Source organism: Eleutherodactylus coqui, chromosome 1 (assembly GCF_035609145.1).
Source record: "Eleutherodactylus coqui strain aEleCoq1 chromosome 1, aEleCoq1.hap1, whole genome shotgun sequence".
Lineage (NCBI taxonomy): Eukaryota > Metazoa > Chordata > Amphibia > Anura > Eleutherodactylidae > Eleutherodactylus > Eleutherodactylus coqui.
This window is the reverse complement of record NC_089837.1, coordinates 275,894,899-275,922,869: the sequence shown is the minus strand read 5'-3', so window position 1 is coordinate 275,922,869 and position 27,971 is coordinate 275,894,899. Positions and strand designations below refer to the sequence as shown.

The following is a 27,971-nucleotide window of genomic DNA, read 5'->3' as shown; positions in this document are numbered from 1 at the left end:
TCTGTTATCCAGCTAGCTACCTGCTCCCCCTTCTCTTCTGTACTACCATCAGCCCCCGCCTCTACCCCAGCGAGCGTCTGCTCAGTGAGCAGCAAACTCCTTTCCATGTTGTCAATGGATCTCCGTGTTGCCAGTCACTCATTTAGATCCAGGATTTGGGCTTCTAAATGTGCGACAAGCACGCATCTTGCACAACTGTATGCACCCTCGATCGGCTGATCAAGGACCACATATATTGCACAAGTAGCACACTGGACGACATTGCCAGGCATGGACCTCATCCTAATGAGGATCTACAATTTACTTGTGGAAGTATTGAAGATGGACTAGATCACGCTCAAGGTAAATCGCTACCTTTCTATACTATTTGATAATGGCAATCATGTGCCCAGGGACCACTCCACAAGGCCTCTGGTCACTGCTGCAGTCTTTCGGCTACCTTTGGTAGCAAGGAACAACCAATGTATCCATCATTTTGCTGGCGGCGCATGCGCAGAAGCCAGGGAAAGATCATCGCCGGAGGCCTTAGGTAAGTAATTTCACCTCCCCTCACTGATCTGTGAGGGGAGGTGAAACTTAAATTTTTTTTTACTTTTACATGATCGCCGTTATCCATTAGATAATGGTGATCACATGACCAAGGACCGCATACTGTGCCCCCCCCCCCACCCCCCATGAAACTTTCAGGCTCTTGGCTACCTTTAGTAGCCAGGAGCAGGGAGATTTTAAAGTTCCTGGGCACTCATTGGCTTTTGCGCTTGCGTCTGTCATTTTACCAATGAGCTTATGAGCAAAAGCCATGGAAAGGTCTGTGAATAAAGATCCCGTTGAGGGCCAAATGCGCAGGTGGTAAGTAATTTCATCTCCCCTGATGGAATACGAGCTGTGAGGGGAGATAAAGCTTTAACTTTTTAAACTATTTTTTTAACTTGACAATCTCCACTTCTCCTGCTGTCTCCAGCTCTATCACTGGTACCACCAGCACTTTGGGTCCCGCATCCCTTCGTTCCAGAAGTGATGTCCCGCCCAGTGTGACCGAAGAAAGGGTTCTCCCTGAAACTGGTATCCTATGCTGTTTTTTTAATATACTTAATAATATACTTAAGTTCTCAGAACTGATAGGCTACCTTTGCATGATAAGCCTACCTCCTAGGCCCAAGGTCACCTCTTATCGGATCTTCATAAACTGTTACGTTCCCATGGTATATATCACTTGTTGCGCATTAAAAAAATAAACAACTGACCGGGTTTTTACTTTTTTTTCTTGCACCCCCACAATACCCATTCCAGGCTAAATTTTTTTTTTTAACATCTCCATTCTCCTCTTACATAATAATGCAAGCATAAAACTTTTTTCCTAGTTGGACCAAGCTCCTGTGTTTATCTCCACTGGCAACTTAATGAAACCCTGATAAAAACTACCTTTTTTGAGAGACTACAATATATACTTGCATATATACTTGCAATTTCTTTTGTGATAACGAGAAATCAGTAGCATCCTTGTTTTTCCCTTTAAGAAGCCCAAAAATCGGTGATAAAACCCAGTATATAGTACTTGCCTTGCCACTTAAAAAAGATCCTACAACTAAGACCCAAGAACTTAAACCTCTAGCACCTCCCTGTTTGTGTAGATTGAATGGAGATAGCATGCCACTCAAGGTCCTGGCAATACAAAAAGTTGAACTGTTCTTTTTTTACTCAAAGCAGTGTTTTTATGAGAAGGGCAGTAAGGCTCACACCCTCCTTGCCAGGATCCTTCAGGAGTGCACCTTCAGTCTCTCTCCTTAAGCAATAAAAGATAGTTCAGGTTGAATCCATTGCCTTTCTGGGAAATATCTGCACGTTTTCAAAACCATTACACCGGCCTCTATAACCTCCCATATATGCTTGTGGATTACCTCGATGCGTTTTGAGTACCTACAGGATTATCTGTCATCCTGTAATCTTCCCTCTCTTCTCTCTGGGGCTCTTGCCTTCCTCAACAAGCAAATTTTGACTGAGGAATTATTTGTAACCATTAGGGACCTGCCTAATATAAATCACTGGGCCCAGATGGATTTAGCTATCTGCCCAGATATTATAAAGTATTTCAGGTGGAACTCATCCTCCAACCCCTTCTATTATTTAACTTTCTTAAAAGGCAGTGCAGTCCTCTCTGCACATCACACTTATATCCAAAACAGGTAAAGTCTGTGCGAATTATAGATCCATAGAATCACTTGACACAGATTTGAAGTTATTCACATGAATATTACCTAATCATTTAAATGTTTGGCTACCCTCTCTTAAACATAAGGACCAAGTTGGTTTTGTGCTGTGTCATCAGGAAGGTGATAATACAAGACATACAATTGAATTGAGGTGGTCAACAAGCAAAGTGATTCAGCTCTCTAGCTGAGTCTTGATGCCGAGAAGGCGTTCGACTGACTTAGTTGGCCTTTTATGATAGAAATCCTTCGAGGCTTTGGTATCTCAGGCTCTTTTATGACAGCTATTTGTAACACCCCCACAGCATGATGCGGTCACTATCATGCTTCACTGTAGGAATGGTATTGAGCAGGCGATTAGCAGTGCCTTGTTTCCTCCTCGCATAACACTTAGAATTGAGGACAAGAAGTTCAATCTTTGTTTCATCAAAGCAGAGAATCTTGTCTGAGAATTCTTTAGGTGGTTTTTGTCGAAGCCTAGGTGAGCTTTCATTTGCGCTTTACCGAGAAGAGGCTTCTTTCTGACCACTCTACCATAAAGACCAAGTTGGTGCTGCTGTGATAATTGGCTTTCTCTAGGTTTCTCTCATCTGCAAACAGGATCTTTGGAGCTCAGCAAGAAGGAACATTGAGTTCTTGTTCACCTCTTACCAAGACCCTTCTACCCCGATTACTTAGTTTGGTGTATCTGCCAGCTCTAGGAAGAGTCTTGATTGTTCCAAACTTCTTCCCTATCACAGAGAGAGTCTAAAAATTTACTGTATTTTTCGCTTTATAAGACGCACTTTTCTTCCCCCCAAAGTGGGGGAGAAAAGTCTGTGCGTCTTATAGAGCGAACGTGATGCTTGTTCGCGCGATTGCGGAAAGATGCGCGATCGCGAGTTTAACGCGCAATCATGCAAACATTCGGCCAAAGAAACTCAGAATCAGTTCTCTCTTCTTTGCACTGCTGCCTGCTGATTGGTGGTGAGCTCCGGCGGGAACAACTGTTGCTCCCCTTCCTCCACCAATCAGCTTGACCCCTTCCTCCTATGAGGAAGTGCTTACAGTTCTTTCATTATTGCATGACAAAGCTACCTTAGTCTCCTGCTGCATCCATCCAATTTTAGAAAGATGTCAAAGCAGAAACGACTAGCATATAAAATCCCTTTTAAACTGGAGGTAGTGAAATACGCCAAAGAACATGGGAACAGAGCGGCTGAGAGAAATTTTGGGCCTCCTCCAACAGAAAAAATGATACGTGAATGGAGGAAACAGGAGGAGGAGCTGCAAAAAGCAGATAAAAGTAAACACACTGTTCGTGAGCGTACTGCAAAATGGCCACAGATAGACGTGGAAATGAAAGAGTGGATAATACGTCACAGGAACAACGGATTTTCAGTCTCTACAAAAATGATCATCTTTGAAGCCAAGCGTCTTGTTGCAGAGAAAGGCCTTGGGGACTTCACTGGCTCCGCATCGTGGTGCTACAGGTTCATGAGGAGATGTGGCCTTGCTATGCGCACCAAAACTAGGATTGCGCAAAAAATGCCTAAAGAATATGAAGCCAAGATTGTGTCTTTTCATAAATTTGTAATTGATGCAAGAAAGAAAAATGGCTTTGAAATAGGCCAGATTGGGAATATGGATGAAGCCCCGTTAACTTTTGATGTTCCATCAAACAGGACTGTTGATTTGAAAGGTGCAAAATCCATAACTGTGAAAACCTCAGGACATGAGAAAACGCACTACATGGTTGTCTTGTCCTGCTGTGCAGATGGCACCCAACTTCCACCAATACTAATCTTCAAAAGAAAAAGCATGCCAAAAGAGGCAATCCCAACGAGGAGTTATTGTCCATGTTCATGAGAAAGGATGGATGGATGAAGGTGGAATGAAAATATGGATCGAAAAAGTGTGGTCCAGACGCCCTGGAGGGCTTCTGAAGAAACCTGCCCTGCTAGTACTTGACCAGTTTAGGGCACATATCAGTGAAAACACAAAAAAATATTTAAAGAAGCAAAGACCCATCTAGCTGTGATTCCTGGGGGACTTACCAGCCAGTTGCAGCTTCTGGATGTTTCTATTAACAAGCCATTTAAAGTTTTCATGCGAGAGGAGTGAAACAAGTGGATGGCTGCTGGAAATCATGACCTGACACCCACTGGACGCATGAAAAGGCCCACTATCACTCAGGTTTGTGAGTGGGTGAAAACATCGTGGCGGGCTGTGAAGGAGGAAATTGTTGTAGGATCCTTCAAAAAATGTGGCATCAGTAATGCCTTGGACGGTTCTGAGGATGGAATCCTTTATGAAGATGCTGACACCAGTGATAGTGAGTCACTGAGCTTGATAAGTTCGGACAGCAATGAGGAGTTTTTGGGGTTTCCTGATGACTAGAGATGTATTGTTCTAAAATAAAAATCTCTGCTCATCTGTTAATTACAGTAATAATAGTTCTTAATGCGGCTGTTGACTGACTGCTGTTCATGTTTACATATTATTCTGTTATTTTGTTAAATATTTAAGCCCACTTTCTAGTTCAAAATATTATTTTCCTACTTTCCTCTCTCTAAAACCTAGGTGCGTCTTATCAGGTGCGTCTTATAAAGCGAAAAATACTTTTATTGATTCTATTAAAATATAAACTAGGCCAACGGACAAACACAACAGACAACAAACAAAGCTGGGTCTCCACTTGCACAATAATGGACCTTGGGGAGAATAACCGGAATCTATACAATGTCAACATACTTTATTTACAGTAGGACACGGAGGGCAGTCTTGTGCTCCGTCACTTGGTGCATATGATCACAAGAGATGAAGACAAAATCGTTATGTACAAAAGTGTCACACAAGGACACCTTTATAATGGTCAGTGATGAATGATAAACAAGGTGTAGGAATATCTGATTTAGAAGGTCTCTGCTAAAAATGAGCCAGATGTTGATTTATGCCTATATGTTTGGCTATACATGTGTACCTATATTAGGTGCACAACACCCTCAGTAGATCAATACCAGGTGGGTGTGGAGTAACTTAGACTGGAGTACGGTTATGATCCCGACTGTTACTCAAAAGACATAAGTCTATCCGAGAACCACATCAGGGTGACCATACACCAGTACTGTTAATGGTCTGCCTATAGAGCAGTGCAGTATACTTGGAAGAGGGTCTCCCCAAGATGACTGTATGCCAACTGGCAAAGATTAGAAAGGTACAGCAGAGGTCTAAGTATTTGAAGAGAGATGGCATAAAGGGACAAAAGCCATACTTAGAAATTCACCCTACACCAGCCAGACTAGGTCTGACTAAAAAGTCATCCTATTCTGTTCTAGAATCACGAGTAAACCCAAGATAAGAACAGGAAAAAAAACCAACGCATTTCCAATGGCGTATACATGATTCCATTTACTCATGGGTCAATATATAGCGCTCCAGTTGATGGTGCTTACAGCCAAAGTGATAGATTCTTATAAGCAGAAAAACAGCCACCAACGGTGACCGGTAGCATGCCAAGATAGAAGTGCTAGTGCCACCGCCCCCCAGTGTGGGGACTTGGCTCAATCAGCCAATCATAAGTTGGCTGAATTAGCCAATCATAAGATCCAGGGGTCTCTCAGTCACGCCCCCCTGAAGGGAGACAACCGCATCAGAAGGCGGGGAGGAGACCCCATTCATTCTTTCAGTAACGTCACGTATCAAAGCAGGTAATGAAAATAGAAGGATGCATACAATGAGACTGTGCCATAATGATCGATTAACCCCCTCTATGGCAATCAGTTGCGGCATCTACAATACTCTCCACAGTGATTGGTGTGCACATCCAACACAAATGCACGAGCCAATCAAAGGATCCAGTGGACTCTCAATCACGTCCCCTGAACTGAGACAACCGCATCAGCGGCCAATAGAAATAGAAGACTGCACACAACAGGACCGTGCCATAGTGATCGGTTAGCCCTGGCTATGGCAATCAGCTACCGTGTGTCTATAAACCTCACCATAGTGATAAATCATAGTGTGCATATCTATATATATAAAATTGAATGTATGTCTGTCTGCGTGCGTGTCTGCGTGTCTGTTTGTCCTTTATGCGCTACTACACCATTCATCCGATCGCCATGAAACTTTGGGAAGTTGTTAAGTACACTCCTGGGAAGATTATAGGCATAGTACAAATATCCTACGATAAATGGCGCGCGCGCGAGCGTCGTCGAAAGTTACACCCCCCCCCCACGTAGATCGAATAAGTAAGCCACCTGCTATTGTGATGTCATCACTGATGTCATCAACATCGGACGCCCTTGAACATGCCCCAACATGTTCTATAAAGCTGCATTGTGATGTCATTAAGGCTGTATTATGACACGTACAGCTTGGAACCACTAGAGCACGCCAGCCAATTACCATTGGAGTTGGAAGTGGGTAAACAAGTACTAGGATATCTTCCTAAGAAGCCACAGCAGCCGGATAAATTGTATGTTCCACCCAACGGCTATTTTATTCAGCCCACAAGGGGGAAGCAGCGGCCTACAAAATCTCATTCAGGTAGGTAGGTTCAGTTCTTGGAGGTTGGGGAATGCTTATGGGCAAGGCCTTATGTCTCATCCCAACTTAATTCTCTCACTTCCCAATGTCATAGAAACTTGAAATTTGGCACGAGCATTGATTATGTCATAAATAGGAAAAGTTAATGGGTCCCAACTCGATTATTCAATTCAAAGCGCCAAAGAATTAGCGTTCAAATTTTACGTACGGATTCTCTCATTTCCTGATGTCATAGATAGATAGATAGACTGTATGCAATAACCTAGATAGATAGATAGATAGATAGACTGTATGCAATGACACGTACAGCTTGAAACCATAAATACTAGAGCACGCCAGCCATTTACAGTCAGTCTCCATTGGAGTTGGAAGTGGGCAAACATGTACTAGGCTATCTTCCCAAGAAGCCACAGCAGCTGGATAAATTGGATGTTCCACACAACGGCTATTTTATTCAGCCTGCAAGGGGGAAGCAGCGGCCTACAAAATCTCAGTGGTCGCTGCTGCCGTCATCTAGATATATAAAAACGAATGTATGTCTGTATGTCTGTCTTCGCAGCAACGCGCGACGGGTACGCTAGTGTAATATAAATTCCTGAGTTCAGTTGCAATCACAATTTAGTATTCATGGATAAAGGCAAGTATTGTGCATGCATCCAGGCACTAGCAGAGACCATAACTATGCCAAACATAGAAGTCTTGATACGGTTTGTGAAATTAGTATTCTTTATTGTACAATTCTACAACTGTATATTGCACCTATTGTAGTTCATAAAAGTAGGACATACTGTATTGACATTGTTATAGTGTAAGTTATATTAAGTGAAATTGCATATGAAATGCTAGCTTCACACTAAATAATGCACAACAGATTTAATGTACAGCTACAATATATAAAACGCAGGTATTGTAAGAACTGTCTAAATGTATGTTATATGTGAGATTTTTATAATTAGGTGGATGTTATTAAGAAGGCTTATTATCAAGAGGATGAAGGAGACAGCTCTGACGTGTCACCACGTGAAGTTGGACATAACATTTACATCCTTGCTTTGCAGGTCAGGCCTCAATTTTTTTACTCTTCATTTTTTCTGTGTCACTATGCTAGTAGAGCATTTTAGTACATAGGTCAGTGGTGGCGAACCTATGGTGCTATTACTACTGAGGCTGATATAGGGGATACTACTAGTAATACTATCCCCTATATCAGCCCCAGTAGTAATAGCATTACCACTGGGGCCGTTGTTGAGGTCATTATTACTACTGCAGCTACAGTGGGGGTCACTACTACTGCTTAGACCACTATGGGGGTCACTATTACTACTAGGGCTACTGTGGGGGTCACTATTACTGCGGAGACCACTGTGGGGGTCACGATTACTGCGGAGGCCACTGTTGGGGGTCACGATTACTGTGGAGACCACTGTGGGGGTCCCGATATTACTATAGAGACCACTGTGGGGGTCACTATTACTATGGAGACCACTGTGGGGGGGTCACTATTACTATGGAGACCACTGTGGGGGTCACTATTACTATGGAGACCACTGTAAGGGTCACTATTACTATAGAGACCACTGTGAGGGTCACTATTACTATAGAGACCACTGTGAGGGTCACTATAACTACTGGGGCCGCTGTGGGGGGGGGGTGTCACTATAACTATTGGGGCCACTGTGGGGGGGGTCACTATTACTACTGAGGCCACTGTGGGGGTCACTATTACTACTGGGGCTGCTATAGGGGTCACTATTACTACTGGGGCCTGCACTATATTGCTAGGGTTCCTTCACACTGGTGATTGTGTTTTTGGAGGGAGAAAATCGCGTCAAAAATCGCATTTTTTGCTCAAGAAATGTCTGAGTGTCAGCGATGCTTTTTCTTGCAAAAACATCGCTGCCACTTGTGATTTTGTCTAATGTTAAAAAACGCATTGCACAAAAATCGCACGTTAATGCTTTGCGATGCAATAAAAAGGAGCCTCCATAGAGAAACATGGGAGATTAAAAAAAAACAACAAAAAAAAAACGCAGAAAGATAGGACATGCTGCGATTTTTTTTCCCACTCTACATCACATGAGTTTAAACATCGCAAATGGGAATGAAACCATTGAAAATCATTGGTTTCATAATTCTGCGTTTTCACTCACTCTTGCATTGCGTGAAAAAAAAATTTCACAATTTTATTGCAAGTGGCAAGCAAAGCGCACGCTGCAATGCGTTTTTAAGTCCTATTGGCCTTCGCACTGAAAAGTCATGGCAGGCAGCGGTGCTGTAGTGAGAAAAAACAGCGTTGACGCTCAAAAGTCGATTTTTTTTTTTGTGGCGATATCGCGATCGCCAGTGAGAACGGCCCATAGACCACTCTCACACAAGCGCTATTTACGTGATTACTGCAGCATTTTTAAAGCCGCCATAAACGCAGTTAAACGCTCCCATTGTTTTCAATGGGGACCTGACAGACATGCGCTTGAACGCAGCATTTTCTAACGCTGTCTACTCTATTTTACTGCATTTTTGTTCTTTTTAATGCATCTCATCTCCTATCACAATGTTGGGGTGCGGTAAAAACTGCGTCCAAAAACGGCAGTAGAGTCCCAATCAAAATGGAGGTGTTTTGTCGACTCTATGTGTGAGTGGCCTTAGGCCTCATGTCCACAGGCAAAAGAAGAATTAAAATCCGCAGCGGATTTTAACTCTTCTCCTGCACGCGGATCCGCATCCCATAGGGATGCATTGACCACCCGCGGGTAGATAAATACCCGCGGATGGTCAATAAAAGTGATTTAAAAAAAAATGGAGCATGAAAAAATCTGGACCATGCTCCATTTTCGTGCGGGTCTCCCGCGGGCTTCTATTGAGGCCTATGGAAGCCGTCCGGATCCGCGGGAGCCAAAAATCGGAATTTACTCACCCACTCCGGTTCTTCTCTTCACCGCGGCGCCATCTTCTCTCCGTCCCGGCTGGATCTTTTTTCTTCGGGCTGGCGCATGCGCGGGGCACGTCACCGGCGTCATCCTGCGCATCCGCCGGGCCGAAGAAAGAAGATCCGGCCGCGACGCAGAGAAGATGCCGCCGCGGCGAAGGAAGGATCTGGAGCGGGCGGGAGGTAAGTTTATTCTGATTTATTCTTATTTTCAGCCCTCATGTCCGCGGGGCAGGAGGGACCCATTACGGATTCTCCATGGAGAATCCGGAGCGGGCCTGATTTTCCCCGTGGACATGAGGCCTTAGAGTGATAACCGGGTGTTAGCAGTTGAGTACTTCTCCATACACTGTGTAGCGCTGTCAGCACTAATTGGAAAGTGTCAGACGATGTAGGTATTAGCACTATCTGTATTCTAGTTTCTTGCATTTGAGGTTTAGAATTGGTGCCAAAAAATATGCTTAGACTTGCGTGATTTTCGTTCGATGTGAGAGTAAGTAGAAAAGCAGAATTATCAAACCAATGATTTTCACTGGTTTCCTTCACATTAGCAATGTTTTAAAAAACACCATGCTCTCTCTCTGCAATATGCAGTTTTTTTTAATCTCCCAAGTTTCCCCATGGAGCCTCCTTTTTATCGCATTGCAACACACAATCTTGCGATTTTTGTGTCATGCGGTTTAACATTAGAAAGCCCTTTTGACTTTCGTGCTAAAAAAAATTATGTGACTTTATAATTGGCAGCAGTGATGCGATGCGAGATTATTCTCAAGAAAAAGCATCGCTGATGCAGGAACAAAAACGTGATTTTGCTGTGATCGCCAGTGTGAAACTAGTGTATGAATAGTTCTGAAATCTAAATCAAACTTACTCTTTAGCATATGTAGAAATATAAACACTGCTCTATTGCCCAATCTTTGGGCTTCTGGCATGAGCCTCGTGTGGTGCAGAGTGTAAGCTCTCGCCTACGACCTGAGGGTTGCAAGTTCAATCCCCGTGTGAGTCAGGTAGCCGGCTCAAGGTTGACTCAGCCTTCCATCCTTCCGAGGTTGGTAAAATGAGAACCCAGCTTGGTGGGGGGTAATAAGTAATAATTACCTGAAAGCGCTGCGGAATAAGTTGGCGCTATACAAATACCAAGATTTATGTACATTTAACCCCTTAATGACCAAGCCTGTTTGCACCTTAATGACCAAGCCAATTCAGACAATCTGACATGTGTCACTTTAACGTAGAATAACTTAACTGACGTAAAGGTTTTGCATATTCAAGTAATTCTGAGTAATTCCAATGGATAACAGCAATCACGTGACCGCGAACTGCATACAGCGGTCCTTGGTGACATCTCCCTGCATTCGGCTATCTTTGACAGCCGGGTGCAGGGAGATTTAAAATGTCCCGGCTCTCCGGCCTTATGCGCATGCTCGCTACATTGGAGCATGCACAAAAGCCTGTGGCAGGTCCTTTTTGGACCGTATTGCCGCCGGACATTGGAGGATATCCCAAACCCCCATGACAGCTCCAGGTTGTTGATTTCCTCCGGCAGCATGCAGCTGTCATGTCCTCAGCCCACGTGGCTTTAGCCCCCAGAGCGAGCGTGTTTTTACGGCCCTGAGGATTGAAGCCCACTAAAGCAGGACATGAAAAGTCTATGGAGTGGTCACTAGGGGATTAATGTGCCCATGCATTGCTGTTAAAATATGCCATCGTACACCATAATAGTTAAAATATGCCACCTTTTTTTGGTTTACCTTTGCATCAGTACCCCTTTACTCTAACTATATTGAAAGTGCAGATGACTATGGTTTCAATACAAGTGTGTGTGTGTGTGTGTGTGTATGTATGTATATATATATATATATATATATATATATATATATATATATATATATACTTTTTTATGGGGGAAGGGGTGTTTAAAGCAACCATCTGTGTTCGGTAGGAATCTTTCTCTCTGGACCAGAGGGGGCATATTATCTGCAGTTCTTTTCTGCTGTTCCTCCAATCCAGATTTTCCATGTCTTGCTTTTGTCTGTCCAAAACGTCTGACACAATCTTCAGACTACCAAATCCCTGCAATGCATTGCTAATGTTAGACAATCAATGAACTATATCCACTCTGACTGGCCAGAGCTGCTCATGTGATCAGCACTGGCCAATCAGAGAGCTGTGCAAGTAAGTTAGAAGAAACTGGTCCTGGAACTGATGGATCAGAGGGGCAGCAGAGAAGTATAGCTGCAGATAATTTACCCCCATCCCGTCCCTTCCCTTCCAGAATTTTGTTCTGAAACTGGAGGGTTGATTTTGAAAGCGCCATCAAATATAATGCCTGAATGTGGTGTCAACCTGATGTGAACAATTCCGTTCTTCTCAAGACCGTAAACCATGCTTTGAGGCAAACAATTTTCAGAAGACGTGTTGTAGAGAGGCATGAAGCAGGAAAAGACTACAAAGCATTTCTAAGCAACTGGAGATATATCAATAAGGGTTAGACAAATTTAATACAAATGGGAGAACATTTTGTAGCATTGTTACTTTCCCTCAAAGTGGGCATCCTGTTAAACTTACTCCAAGAATACAATTAGCAATTCTAAAAGAGGAGAATGAATCCAAAAAGTAAGGTGACCTGACATCCTGATTTAGGCAGGACAGTCCCACTTTGGGACTCTGTGTCCCATTTTCCGCCAGGACACCACCGGGGCAGCCATATGTCCTGCATTCGGGACGTCTGCTCACCAAGAAGGTGATTACCAGCTGGGGTAATTACTTTGTGGCGCCACGGACAGATGCCTACACTGGTGGCAGTGCATCCCCTTCTCCACTGACCTCTTGTTCCATAGAAGAGGAGGTCAGGGGAGAAGACAATGCTGTGGGAGCACACATGTCCTCCCACAGCAGCGGTGAGAAGAGGAGCAGCGGTGCTCTAAAGACTAGAAGGAGGGTAAGTATGTGGGTTTTAGAGGGGGTTCTATTAGTACTGGAGCTACTGTGGGGATCATTGTTACTACTGGGGTCGATATAGGGGACACTATTAGTAATAGTGTTCCCTATGTCAGCCCCAGTAGTAATAGTATTCCCCTGAGCTCACTGTGAGAGTAACTATTACTACTGAGGCTACTGTGGGGTCACTATTACTACTGGGGCCATTGTAGGGGTCACTAATACTACTAAGCCTACTCTGAGGGTCACTATTACTACTGGGGCCACTATTGGGGTCCCTATTACTACTGAGACCACTGTGGAGGTCACTAATACTACTTGGACCACTGTGGGGGGCACTATTCCAACTGGAGCCACTGTGGGGGAGTCAGTATTACTACTGGGGCCACTGTGCAGTACACTACCTTGTTTTCCCAATAATAAGCCCTACGCTGATGTTAAGCCCTACCTTGATTTTCAGTGTTGGAGGCAGAGAGGGGGCTTGAAATATAAGCCCCCCCTCGAAAATAAGCCCTAGCTACACTACATGTAAAAAAAAAAGAAAAACTCATCTAGCAGCCAGCGTGCAGGTTCCTCGTTCTGGGCTGCGGCGCTGCTGCATGTTTCCGAGTCCTAGGAGACTGATGCAGATTTTGACTGGAAATCAGCCGCATACCCGCAGCTGATTTAATACTATGTGGCGCTTTCCCTCACCTACTCTGAAGGCTTCCCGCTGTCAGTGCTCCTCTGCGGTCTGGTCAGGTGCGGCACTGCTGGTCAGGTGAGGCCACTAAAGGCTGCTAGAAACTGGAAGCCAGGGAGCACTGACAGTGGGAAGCTTACGGAGGAGGTGAAAAAAATTGTGTTTAGTATGAAATCAGCTGTGGGTACACGGTTGATTTCTAGTCAAATCCACACCAATGGTACAGATTTTAAATGTGTTTTGGATGCAGAAATGCTGCAGAATTTGCTCCGTCTTTTTTGAAAAGGCACTGTACATTTTAGATAGACGGAGGTAACATCATATGTTGTGATAAGCCCTGCCCCCTGGCCACACCCCTCTATCCCACTTTGACCCTGCCAAAATCTGGTCACAGCAAAACATGTATAGAAAAACACTGAACAAGAATGGTGTTCGTGTAAGGACACCAGGAAGGAAGAGACTACTATGTTAGCCAGTAGAGCAGTGTGATTGTTTCCAGTAAGAGAAACCAAGTAAACTTGTAGATACGATATCTTTTAATGGCTAACAAAATTACATGATGTTATAGCGAGCTTTCGAACCTACTCAAGGTTCTTCCTCAGGCATAATGGAAAAGATCTAAAGATGCATCTATATAAATACATATACACATGATTACATGGGAGGGCACAAACCTGGTAAAAATAATTTGCAATCAAAACGAATTCCAGAACAGGATTAGAAGGTACAGACATGTGAATAATAACACTTAATGCCCATTTAGACACATAGATTATCGCTCGAAATTCGTTATAATGATAAAAGTGAGCGATGTATTTACTATTAAAGACAGACATTTTTTTTTCCTAAAAAAAAATCGTTGGAAAATGTCGGGCTTTTCAGTCGTTGTGTAAGGTTTGCATTAAAAACTCCCCTAAAATCGCTGAATGACTGAACAATGTCATTTTGACCATACGAAAAGCAAATGGCCACACGATGGATTTTAAGCGGACTGAAAGACGAACGATGAGCGAATTTTTAACGAAAACTGCACGATGGGCGCAAGATAGACAACGATTATCGCTTAAATGATGGCTTTTGAGCGAATTTCGAGCGATAATCTAAATAATCTAAAAGGGCCTTTAGATAAATGCCAGAAAGAGATGCGCAGGACAATAAATACTTATTTAGACCTGTGACAAGGGAATGTGAAAGTTTTATGGTCACTAGGTCAGCGTGTTCAGCCACATTTAGACGGGAACGAATGTCAGGCAAACGATGCCCGACACTTGTCCTGGCATGTACTAGCTCAAGGGCTTTTGTACAGAAGCAAGAATCGTTGGTTCACAACAGGGTGGCTGGAAGACATTGCCGTCTTCGCTCTCCCCCGCCCCTATTCATTCACTTAACATAGTGGCTAGAGATGAGCGAGCACGCTCGAGTAACTGCATTCTCGTCCGAGTAGGCTCGGGGGGGGGGGGGGGGGTCAGGGGTGAGCAGGGGGCAGCGGGGGGGGGGGGAGAGAGAGAGATCTCTCTAGGGTATGATGGAGTTTCTTTTTGGTTTTCCTTAGTACCTGTAGCTATACGTTGTAGGTCACTATTGGAGGTACACAACCATTTTCTTCCTTCTCTGTTTATTGCAGTAGTTGATTTCTGGGTATCCTGGTGGCTCTGATTATTTGGTCATCAATTGAGGTGGGATGGTAGCCCTGGTTTAAAAATGTCCTTTAAGATTATATAAATGTTCCTCTCTATCTGTTGGGTTGGAGCAGATCCGGTTGTATCGCATGGCCTGGCTGTAGATGAGGAACTTTTTGATGTGTTAGGGATGGGAACTGTCCAATCTGAGGTATGTGGGCTGATCAATCGGTTTTTAGTATAAGGATCTCTGTATTGAGTGGTTTAAAAATTTTATGGTGGTGTCCAAAATGTTGATTTCTGTATCATAAAAACAAGGTCTGGCGGGGAGGACTGAATTGTCTGCACTGGATTGGCAGGGGATCAAACTGGTAAGTATCCATTTTTTATTTTATGACATTCTCTGACTTTTAAAAATATATATCTTGGAGACGTTTTTTTGGCCTCTATTGGGTGAATGGGGATCATATGGATATGTTTGGCATATATGCTGAGAGCTTTCCCAGCACATATGCCAGATGAATGCTGTGAGGACTTACAGAAAACGTTTGACCTCTGTCATTGGCAATAATATATAACAAAGAATTGAGATGAACTTTTGTTATTGACCAAATACTTATTTTCCACCATAATTTGCAAATAAATTTGTTAAAAATCAGACAATGTGATTTTCTGGATGTGTTTTCTCATGTTGCCTCTCATAGTTGAGGTCTACCTATGATGTCAATTACAGGCCTCTCTCATATTTTTAAGTGGGAGAACTTGTACAATTGGTATCTGACTAAATACTTTTTTCCCCACTGTATATGTGCACAATTTTGTATCTGCACTTCTTTTGGTAGCGAATATTATGAAATGTGTCCTAATGTTTTCTTTTAGCTGGCACGTCACAACAGGCATCTGCAACATCTATTGAAGCCAGTCCGTAGAATTCAAGAGGAAGAAGAGAGTATCTCTAATATGGTAATACTACCTCTATTTTCCTGTCATGTTTACACTAATAAGACTCCGCCTGTTATTAGTTTTACCCTAGTGTTTAAATATTTTCATCAATTTACTTGCCTCTATTTCACAGACATGTTGCTTTATAGCTATTCATTTCTACATTCACTTGATTTCACAGGAGTTAGGATTCTCTGCAGACTTGAACAATTAAATATTTAAAAACTTCATTTCATGTATTAGCTTAAATTGTGAGACACTACAAGTGTAAGGGTATTTTCGCATCATGCGAAAATCACACAATTTTCTCGCCCCTGTGAGAGTCAGTAAAAAAGTAGATTAAGAATCCAAAGATTTTCAATGGTTTCCTTCCCATTAGTGATGTTTTCACTCATGCGATGTTGAGAGAACAAAAAAAAAAAATTGCAGCATGCTCTGTCTGTGATGTGCGATTTTTATGTGTTTTTTTTTTTTTTTTTTTTTTAAATCTCCCATGTTTCTCTATGGTGCCTCCTTTTTATCACATCACAATGCAACAAACCTGCGTTGCGATTTTAACATTCCTATTGACTTTTGCGATAAAAAAATTGTGCATTTTATCGCACCATTTTATCGCGGGTAGTGGCAATGCGATATTATTCTACAACCAAAGCATTGCTCACGCTCAAAAATCGTGAGAACAAAGACGCAAATTTGCCATGATTTTCTTGCATTAAAAACCGCTACTGCCCGTGTGGAACTAGCCTAAGACAGGCTTAATATTTATCAACAACAGACTAGTCAGGAATATTCTGTTTCTTTACAGCTACAACTGATGTAGATCCAGAATTAAACTTCTGGATAAAATAGTGCAGCATGCTGTGCAATTTTGTCCAGCAAAATCTTAGCAGATATGCTATTCGTATCTAGAAAGTGGCTGATCCAGAACAGAACTGGAAAAAGGGAAACCGTATCGGAAGTTAAAAGCAGGTGTGAATGTGGCCTGAGTTAAAGGGGTTGTCCCGCGAAAGCAAGTGAAGTTATACACTTCTGTATGGCCATATAAATGCACTTTGTAATATACATCGTGCATTAAATATTGGCCATACAGAAGTTATATACTTACCCCCCCGGTGTTGGCGTCCCCGTCTCCATGGCACCGACCGAAGCCTTCTTCTCCCCCGATTAGATGAGCTTGCGCAGTCTGCTCTTCTGTCCCGTTGAATGGGGCCGCTCCGGCGTGCTCGCGCTGCACAGGTCAGAAACTACAGGACATCCCACAAAAAATGAGCCCTTGCTCAACTATGTCGACGGAAAAATAAAAAAGTTATTGCGCTATAAAAGTTTGGTATCGTAGTAATCGTACCAACCCATAGAATAAAGTTATCATGCCGCTTTTGTTGCAGTTTGTGCGCCGTAGAAACAATACGCAATGAAAGATGGCAAAATGTAGTTTGTTTTTTTTTCATTTTACTCCACTTAGAATTTTTTTTTGTTCAAAAAGTATTTTATTACGTATTTTCAAGGTAGTAAACATACACTTATCAAAAATGAGTACAGTTAAAGCGTTGTAGATTAGTGTCCCAAAATGTAGATAAACGTACTTTCGCATCAAGAAATCAAGTATGTTTCCATTTCCCCCCCCTCCCCCTTTGAACAGTTAATTACCGTCCACATATGTTAACTGTAAAACCAAGACAAAGACAAGACTGACAGACAAGTATAACAGGGAAAAAGGGGGGGGGGTGTATGGTGGGGGGACGGGAGGAGGGGGGGGATAGGTGGTTTACTGGAGAGCGGTCTGGAGTGGTGGAGTAGGTCTCAGAGGAGGGCCACACCCTGGTCCCGGGATCTCCTCGGGGCGTCCACTTAGAATTTTTAAAAAGTTTTTCAGTACATCACATGGTACTTTAAATAGCACCATTAAAAAATACAACTCGTCCTGCAAAAAACAAGCCCTCATACAGTGACGTCGATGGATAAATAAAGGTGTTACGATTTTTTTGAAGGTAGTAGAAAAAAACTAAAATGGAAAAAGAAAAAGGGGCCGTGTCATTAAGGGGTTAATGTGCCATCCCCTGCCCAGTATCTGATTTTTCAGATGAAGTGATGTTTGCAATTATTTTTATATGTAGAAACAACCACAAACTAGAAAATGTATAAAGCAGTTAAAAAGTACAATTAATAAAAGCTGCCGTCACATTAAATTATTGATTTTTGAGGAGTAAAATGTTTTGTTGGTTTGTAAAGGAAATCAATAATTCAGATGGATTCATTTACAAACCTTAAACATTAGATACTACTGTGCTGGTGCAATTAAGGCCAGTCTCGCACAACCAGATCAAATTTCGGATTCCGTAAATGTATAATCTGCGGTAATACGTGGATCAATCAGATACATTGAATTATGCATTTCCATTCACTTTAACATGTCGAAATTGCGTAATCCGGAAAATAGAATGCATCAGGTTTTATTTTAGTGCGGATATCTGTGACAAAGTGCCCATTGTTCTCTATGGTCGCAGATATATCCACAGCCCATATGCAATTACATTGCGTATGGGGTGCGGGTATCTGCGTTATCACTAAGCGATGGTGTGGGAAATATAAACAAGCAAAAAAAAAACAGAACAGAGGAGGACACAGATGCACTACAGCTGAGTGCTATTTCAATCCAAACCTAAGTGTGCGTGCAAGCTGAGCGAGTGTGTATTGCTGACATAACTGTACTGTGTCATGTGGGACTTGGGATTAGTGACTTTGGAGTCAGGGACTTTGAAAGAGTCCCCTGTATTTAATTACTGTTTATCTATTTGAATTTTTGCATACACTACTTTCAACTAAACTGTCTGTACGATTCCCATTTAGAATGTGCTCCATGATTGATAATATCGTCCAGTGTACATTTTGTGCCATGTATGCAGTCCTTGAACAGCCGTTTGAGGGTGCATACTGCTGTACGAAATGTAAGCGTGTTGCACATTTGGAAGCCCAAATTCTGGATCCAAATGAGCAGCTTGCAACACTGAGATCCATTGACAATATGGAAAGGAGTTTTCTTCTCACTGAGCAGGCAGTTGCTAGGGTAGATGTGGGGTGAATGATAGTTTGGGAGAGCAGGATGAGCAGGCAGCTAGCTGGGTGACAATTAGAAGGCGGGGTAGAGGCAAGAGATCCAAGGAAGCTAGTCCTGAACTGGCACACCCCAACAAGTTTGCAAAGTTGGCAGATAAGGTGGATGGCATAACAGGATTAGAACTGCAACATCTCTGACCATCAAGGGAATGTCTGCTCCAGTAAGAAGGGGAATAGGAGCACAGGGCAGGCTAGATTGGTCCTAGTAGTGAGAGACTCAATTATTAAAGGGGTTGTCTCGAGGAAGCAGTGAATTTTTTTTTTTGCCCAGTCCCCCTTATTAAGCAAACATTACTAAGCCCCCCTGTAAATGACTTTTCTAGCTGGTTTGTACTTACAGTTCCAGCGTTTCAGCAACTTATAAAAATTTTCCCAAGATGGCCGCCGGCTCTTTTCCCGTCGCTTGCTGTAGCCCGACGTGCGCGCTCCTGAGACGCTACCAGCTGTGTCTCCCTGACAACCAGACGCCCCGCAGCCGCCGACCGGACCCCGGGATTGAACGCGGCCGACCACGGCACACAGTCACCCACCGCCAGGCAGCAGGTAACCGGCGCTAGGCCCCGGCCCCCCCGCGCTAGACCCGGCCCCCCCGCGCTAGACCCGGCCCCCCCGCGCTAGATCCGGCCCCCCCGCGCTAGACCCGGCTCCCCCGCGCTAGACCCTGACAACAGACGAAGGCCCCTCGGCCCAGCGGCAGTCCCCTCAAGACAGGTGAAGGTGCCGGGCCACAGCGCTAGGCTCCGGAGCCCAGCGCTAGGTTCCGGAGCCCAGCGCTAGGTTCCGGAGCCCAGCGCTAGGTTCCGGAGCCCAGCGCTAGGTTCCGGAGCCCAGCGCTAGGTTCCGGAGCCCAGCGCTAGGTTCCGGAGCCCAGCGCTAGGACACCCGGAGGGGCCCACGCCTGTTAGTGACACATCACCCCCGACCCATCACTTACCTGGGCGGCGGGGCGGCAGGGTGGCTTCTCGGGACGGCTGGGCGGCTTCTCGGGACAGCTGGGCGGCTCAAGTTTCTACACCCATCTCTAAGAGAGATGCGCAGAAGAGCTGTAATGGCTAGCAGGCTGAAGCGGCTCGTGCTGAGAGCAGAAGACCGGACTGCGCAAGCGCGTCTAAAAAAGCAAGCTGCCAGCGAATTTAGAGGGAACCATGGAGACGAGGACGCTAGCAACGGAGCAGGTAAGTGAATAACTTCTGTATGGCTCATATTTAATGCATGATGTATATTACAAAGTGCATTAATATGGCCATACAGAAGTGTATAACCCCACTTGATTTCGCGAGACAACCCCTTTAAGGGGACACACAGGGCAATCTGCCACAAAGACCAGGATCATCATCTTCCTGGCACTTGAGTTTGATACATTGCGGATCTGGTTGATTGATTACTGGGAGGGGCTGGTGAGGATCCTGTGGTCATGGTACACATTGGCACCAATGACAAAGTTAGAAGTAGGTGGAAGTTCCTTAAAAAGGATTTGGGGGAACTAGGATGTAAGCTTAGAGCAAGGACCTCCAAAGTAGTATTTTCTGAAATACTACCTGTACCATGTGCAACACCAGAAAGGCAGCAGGAGATTAGGAAGGTAAACAAGTGGCTCCAGAGTTGGTGTAGGAAGGAGGTGTTTGGGTTCCTGGAGAACTGGGCTGACTTTGTTTTTGGCTACAGGTTCTATAGTCAATGGGGAGGGTGCAGCTGTGCAGGGGGAGAAGATAGATAGAGGGTTAGAGGAGTGTTTAAACTAAAGACTGGGGGGAAAGGCCAGCCATAGAGCTAGGGGGGAAGACAGTGACCTAGGACTAAGCAATGGAAATTGGGGTGGAGCAGGGGGATGGGTTCGTACAGTTAGAACTGGCAGAACAGTTAATAGGGATACATTTAAAATAAAAATTAACCAAAACCTTCTAAACTGTATGAAGACTGATGCTAGAATTCTGACTAAAAGTAAATGAATTGGGAAAACTACAACATAGTGGGAATAACAGACACCTAGTTGGATGAAAGCTGTGACAGGGCGGCGAACTTCCAAGGTTACAGTCTGTTCAGAAGGGATCATAAAAAGAGGATTTTTTACTCACCGTAAATCTGTTGCTCATCTTGTCATTGGGGGACACAGCAAGACCGTGAGATATAGCTACTGCCACTAGAAGGAGACACTAAGCACAAAAGTGTTAACTCTGCCCACTGGCTATATCCCCTCCTGCCGACACCAGGCTACTCAGTTTGTATGCCAGCAGTAGGAGTAGCCACGCGGAAACGGAAAAACAACAATAGTTAACAACATGACACAAAGGTTATAACTATAACGAAAAGGATGTGAAAAGAACTGGTATGGAGGCACAACCCTCCAAGCTACTAGAAGATGTAGATCAAAGTCCAATGTGTGATGGTGAAAGCACTTCTTTTTTATTTTTTCACAAATTAAAAATCAGCAATAGAATACGCGTTTCGGGGAAGAACCCCTTCGTCAGTTCGGCTGGATAGGACAACAGGATGCCTGGGGGTGACACGATTCCAAAGGTGTATTGGCTGTGTCGGAGGTCCTGTGTGCAGGAGGACAGGGGAGAAAAAAGTGCTTTCTCTGTGAGCCCTTCCTTCCTGATTCTCCTGAGTAGTCAGGGACTGAGAGGCACCAGAGGAATCACATAGGAGAAATGAAATACCGTCCATGGAGCCATCAGCGCTTCTGCTGCTTGAGTCCTGGGATCCCTCGATCTGGCCACAAAGACTGTGAGCTTCTGATTGAAGGCGAGATGCCATCAGATCAACATCTGGCTGACCCTATCTCCAACATACGGCCTGAAAAAACTCGGGATGCAGCTCCCACTTCCCTGGATCTACCCTCGACTACCAAATTCTCTACTCCCGGAATGAAGACTGCCGAGAGCGCAGGGAGATCACCCTCGGCCCATGACAGAATCCTCTTGACCTTCGCCAAGATCTTTCTGATGCGGGTTCCGCCCTGATGGTTTATGTATGCGATGGCATTCACGTTGTCTGACTGGATCCACACCGGAGTTTCAATACGTTGATTGGGAGACCAGATTCATGCCTGTACCAGGTCCCTTGCACCACTAGGTCCCGTAGTGTACACCCCTAGCCTGTCAAACTGGCATTCATGGTAAGAACTTGCCACCATAGGGGCAGGAATGACTTGCCCCACTGAATGCGTGGAGAGTCCAGCCACCATTGTAGGGAGCATTGCATCCTCGGTGGAACCCTTACCTTCTGATTGAAGGGGAATACCATCCTGTTCAATCTTGACAGTATAGTCCACTGCAGGGGGCGGGTGTGGAACTGGGCAAAAGGAATCGCCTCGAAGGAAGAGACCATGAGACCCAGAACTCTCATACTGTGCCGGATCGACACCGGGTGTCGGGACAGCAGGGAACACATCTACTCCTGAAGAAGTCAGAGCTTTGCTGCAGTGAGGACCACTCGGCCCTGCAAAGTGTCGAAACACATCCCCAAATGTTCCATGCATTGCGACAGTACGAGCGAAGACTTCCGGTGGTTGATGACCCATCCGAATCTGGTCAATGTGTCCATTGTGATGCGTAGGCTCTCCAGGTTGTTCTACCACTTTGCGGCCTTCACCGTGATGTCGTCCAGATATGGGATGATGACAATCCCCCTGGAATGGAGAATCGCCATCATCACTGCCAGCACCTTCGTAAAGACCCTGGGAGCCATCGCCAGTCTGCCGCAAAGTGAAAATGATCCACCTGAACTGCGAATCTAAGAAAGCGCTGGTACGCTGGGCAAATGGGCACATGCAAATATGCGTCCCTCATGTTTATTGTTGAGAGGAAAGCCCCTGGTTCCATGTACGCAATTACTGCCTGCATCGATTTCATGCAGAAATGCTGCACTCTCACAAAACGATTTAGCCTCTTCAATCCTTCTTGGGGACAACAAAAAGGTTGGAGTAAAAACCTGTGAAATGCTGAGCGGGGGGAACCCGCACAATCATGACTTGAAGGAAGGCAACGGTCCTCCCTGGATTCTTTGGGGTTCTGAAGAAGAAGCGATCGTGTGGATGGGCCAAAAACTCAATGGCATAACCCTTGGATACAACCTCCCACACCCAGGTGTCCGAGACCTGAGCCTGCCAGACATCGCTGAACTGGGAAAGCCGTCCCCCCACCCTGTCCGAGACGGGTGGGGGCTGACCCTCATGCAGAGGGCTTGTTTCTGGGGTTCTTAGTGGACTGAGGACCCAACCGCCAGGATGGCCTTGGCTTGAACGATGGTCCTTTCTTTTGTTCTTGCTCCTGAAGGACCTTCCTGCCCTCCAACCTGCAAGAGCTTGTTCGGCAAAAGGAACGAAAATGCCTACGCTGTGAGGCCATTGATTGTTTGGAACCCGCAAGAGCTTGTCCGGCGAAAGGAACGAAAATGCCTATGCTGTGAGGCCGTTGATTGCTTGGAACAATTCTGCGGTAAATGAGAACTCTTTCCCCCAGTGGATTCTGAAATGAGCTCATCCAGCCTGTCGCCGAAAAGGCGAGACCATACAAAGGGAATGCTGGTCAGTAATCCCTTGGAGGAAGCATCCGCATTCCCAGACTTCAAGCACAGAATCCAGTGAGTTGCCACCGAGGCAGCGGAGGCTCGCGCCACAAGCTTGGCCGCATGCACGGATGCTTCACCGAGAAACATGTCCGCCTGTTCGTTCTGCTGCGCCATATCCACCATATCCCCCGAAGAAGCTCCCATGAGGATTCCCCCATGTAACTGCTTCGCCCAATCCGTGATGGCATTACTGACCCAGTATGAGGCGAATACGGGCCTGAAGGCTGAACCCGCTGCCTCAAACACGGACTTTGCCAAAGACTCCAACTTCCGATCTTGGGAGTCCCTGAGAGAAGAAGCATCTGCTGCGGGCAGAATTGTGTCACCAGCCCTTATACCCTCCTCCCAGCACTAGAGCACCACTTCCGCCCCGACCCCACTCTGCACACACTCTCGAAAGCAGGGTGGTGACTTGAAGCAGGCCATGCCCGACGCCGAAACCACGCCCCCTCCATATCATGCAGGGGGAGCGATAGTCACACCAAGGCTACTCCCCCACTCTGACTGCACTCGAGAGCGAGGCGGAGATGTGAAGGAGGCCACGCCAGATGCCAAAACCACACCCTCTCTGCATCATGCAGGGGGGCATGACACTCACTGAGGCCACGCCCCCTCCCAGAAGCCGCTGCGACGACCCATCCCCCTCGCCCAGACTCCGCAGGATCCCCCTGGAGGAAGCAACCACCCCAGGTACTCCCGCTAGAGCCTACCACCGTCCAACACCGGGGAAGGGGGCGGGGGGTGGGAGTGGTGAAGTGGCAGGGAGAGGAGAGAGAAATGAAAGGAGGGTGCTCAGAACCCTGCGCTGCTGCTTTCCACCAAATCTGGTTTACACACCCATGCCACCATGCTCCCACTCTGCCCCACCACCAGAACAGACGGGGAAAGCAGAGACGAGGGAAAGGGACATACTCACCTCTGTCCGCAAATCCAGACTCCTGGAGGATGGCGGCTCCCCATCTCCAGCAGAGCCTTCCCCTTAACATTGCCTACCCCCATGGAGAGGCGATACGGACCCTCTAAAAAATAAGAGGGGGGGGGGGGCTCTTGCTGGCGGGCCACATGCAGGAACCCTGGATGTGCCTCCTTTTCTTCTGAGGGGGACTGGGCAGACAGCAGCCGGAACAAATCCTGAACTGTTCACACTCCCCGGTTTGGGTTAATGGGGAGAGACCTGCCTCCCCATTAGCCCTGGCCCATCTATTAAGCCCTTACGGGCGAGACTGTCCTCCTCCTACGGACACTAAGCTAAAAACTGATTAGCCTGGTGTCGGCAGGAGGGAATATAGCCAGTGGGCGGAGCTAACACTTTTGTGCTTAGTGTCGCCTCCTAGTGGCAGTAGCTATTTCCCACGGTCCTGCTGTGTACCCCAATGACACGAGTGAGAAAAATGTAAAGGGGTAGGGGTTTATCTTTAAATAAAATCCTGTTTAAAGCCTACATTACGGGATGATATATGGGTGGAAGATAAACATGTGGAGTCTCTATAGGTGGAAATATATGGAGGGAAAATCATCTATAAAATCCTCATATGGGTTTTCTATAGACCACCAAATAAAACAGAAGCTACTGAAAATTTAATATTGAAGCAAAAAGATGAAGCAGCAAATGACAATGACATAAGTATTATGGGGGACTTTAACTATTCGAATATAAACTGGGAAGCCGTAACCTGCGGATCTCATAAAGGTGTCAACTTTCTGTCAATTACTAAAGATAAATACCTTGCCCAACTTGTACAGGACCCAACTAGAGGGATGGGCATTTTGGATTTAATACTAACCAATAGACGTGACAGAATAACAGGGGTGCAGGTTGGGGGGCACCTGGGAAATAGTGACCATAATATAATAAATTTCCACTTGTGTTTCAAGAGAGTTACGAAAATACTAAACTTTAGGACGGCTAAGTTTGATCAGCTTAGTGATGCCCTTAACCTTATTGACTGGGATAATGTCTTCAAATATAAGAGAATGAACAATAAATAGGAAAGGTTTTAAAACATCCTAAATAGTTACTGTGAGAGGTTCATACCTTATAGGAATAAAAGGTTTAGTAATAGGAGAAAACCAATGTGGCTTAATAAAGATGTAAAGGGGGCAATAAGCAGCAAAAAGAAAGGCGTTTAAACTACTAAAATAATAATGAAGCAAAGAAACACTAAAACCTATAAGGAAAAAAATACATTTATGTAAAAAAATCTGATAAAACAGCATGGATGGAGACAGAGAGACTTATTGCCAAAGAGAGTAAAACTAACCCTAAACTGTTATTTAACTGTATAAATAGTAAAAAGATTAATACTGAAAGTGTTGGCCCTTTAACCCCTTGAGTGGCGGGTTTCTTACCACCCTGTTGTGCCCACCAGGGCAGGTTTTTTAAATGGTCTAATCGTTTAATTTCAACTCCTTTTCCAGTCGCGTTCCAAGAACCATAACTTTTTCATTTATCCATTGACACAGCCATACGAGAGCTTGTTTTTTTGCGGGACAAGTTGTACTTTTTGATAACATCATTTTTGGGTATATATAATGTATTGCATAATTTATGTAAAAAAATTTGTAGGGAGATTGGGGGGAAAAAAAAAAGAAATCCTGCCATTTGTTTTTTGGATTTCATTTTTACAGCGTTCAGCGTGCAGAATAAATAACGTGATAACATTATTCTCTTAGCACGATTCCGACGATACCGAGTTTATACAGTTTTTTTAGGTTTTGCTATTTTTGTACATTTAAAACATTTTTTTTTCTTAAAAGTTTGCTTTTGTGTCGCCACATTCCAAGAGCCCTTTAACCCAGATACATATTTTCGCCACATTCCAAGAGCCGTATTAATGTTATTTTCCCATTACCAGAGCTCTAGAAGGCCTTGTTTTTTGCAGGATAAACTCTAGTCTTCATTTATCTAATTTTTTTGGAACATGTAAAATTGTGATCATTTTTTTTTCCATTTTTTCTAGAGGCAAGATTAACAAAATCTGTAATTCTGGCATGTTTTTTATTTTTATTTTCCACTGCATTCTCTGAGCAGTATAAATAATGTATTGAAGTAATTCTACAGGCCAGTACGATTACGCCAATACCAAATTGTAATAATTTTTTTTCTTTATTACGACTTTTTCACACTTAAAAAAAAAGAAAAAAAAAGTTATAAAAGTCAAAATCACCCTCCTTTTGCCATATCTATAATAAAAAATTAAATCATAAAAGAAAAATACATATTTGGTATCATCGTGTCCGTAAATGACCGATCTAGCAAAGTAGTGCATTATTTACCCTATACAGTGAACGTAGTTCGAAAAAAAAATAAAGAACGCCACCAACGCACTTTTTCAGTCACCCTGTCTCCCAAAAAAATGCAATAAAAAGCGATCAAAAAGTCTCATGTATTCTAAGTTAGTACTAACATAAACTACAAGACATTCCGCAAAAAATAAGCCCTTGCTCAAGTACGTTGATGGAAAAATAAAAAAGTTATTGCGCGCAGAAGATGCAGCAGAAAATAATTTTTAAAAATTAAATGTCTTTGAAAAAAAATCTTCCGGACTATATCACTATCGGCAGTGGAGCTCGTCCTGGAAAGTTTCCGGGCGTGCCACCCAAGGGGTTAATCAATAAGGCCAGCTTCATACGATCGGATAGGATTCCGCATGCGACCCTGCGTGCCTGATTATTCTGCACTGCGTATGACCACGGCGCCACACCGTCAGTCATGTGCAGCACAGATATTTCTTTTTTCAATATTTTGTTTCCCTCGCCGTCGCTAAGCGATGACTCTGTTACCCACGGCCCGTACGCAACATTAAATCCAATGTTATAAACATTGAATTCAATGGAAGCCATCCTTGCAGAGTCCACAGCAAAGTAGAGCATGTTGCAATTTTTTTCCTCCACTCGCGGAATATGCAATTCGTATGTGTGAGTGAAAAACCGAAAGTACACGCCTTTTAATGCTTACGATTTGCTACAGATTCTCCGCATTGACCCTGATCGCGGATTCCACAATAGGAATCCAGTCATATCAAACCTGCCTAATGTAGGAGAAAAATAGTTTTTCTCCAGTGTATTCAGAGGAAAATGAAATGTCAGATGTGATGCAGAGTGATGATGTAAACTCTCCACTAAATGTCATTAGTCTAACCCAGGAACCTAGAAATTACAGGCCAGTAAGTCTTACTTCTATTGTTGGTAAAATGTTTGAAGGGTTTCTAAGAGATGCTATCCTAGAGTGCCTCAAGGAAAATAGCTGTATAGCTCCATATTGGCATGGGTTTGTAAGAGACCGCTCCTGTCAAACCAATTTGATGAGCTTCTGCAAACAGTTTAGTTCTGAACCGGACTGGGGAGAGTCACTGTAACATAGTATGTTAGGCTGAATGAAGACAATGTCCATCTAGTTCAGCCTGCTTCAACCCCACCTCCCCCTTGTTGATCCAGAG

The 27,971-nt window shown here is 44.4% G+C and overlaps 1 protein-coding gene across 3 annotated transcripts in view; it reads left to right on the top strand.

Moving 5' to 3' along the window:
• ITPR3 (inositol 1,4,5-trisphosphate receptor type 3) overlaps window positions 1–27,971 on the top strand; it is a 665,728-nt gene that overhangs the window by 545,975 nt on the left and 91,782 nt on the right. For 2 of the 3 annotated variants that reach the window (XM_066609086.1, XM_066609083.1), the window contains 2 exons: window positions 7,694–7,795; window positions 15,784–15,867. In XM_066609086.1, the coding sequence (XP_066465183.1) occupies window positions 7,694–7,795; window positions 15,784–15,867 (186 nt within the window). The remainder of the gene's footprint in view (window positions 1–7,693; window positions 7,796–15,783; window positions 15,868–27,971) is intronic. The other variant, XM_066609095.1, reaches the window with a different exon arrangement.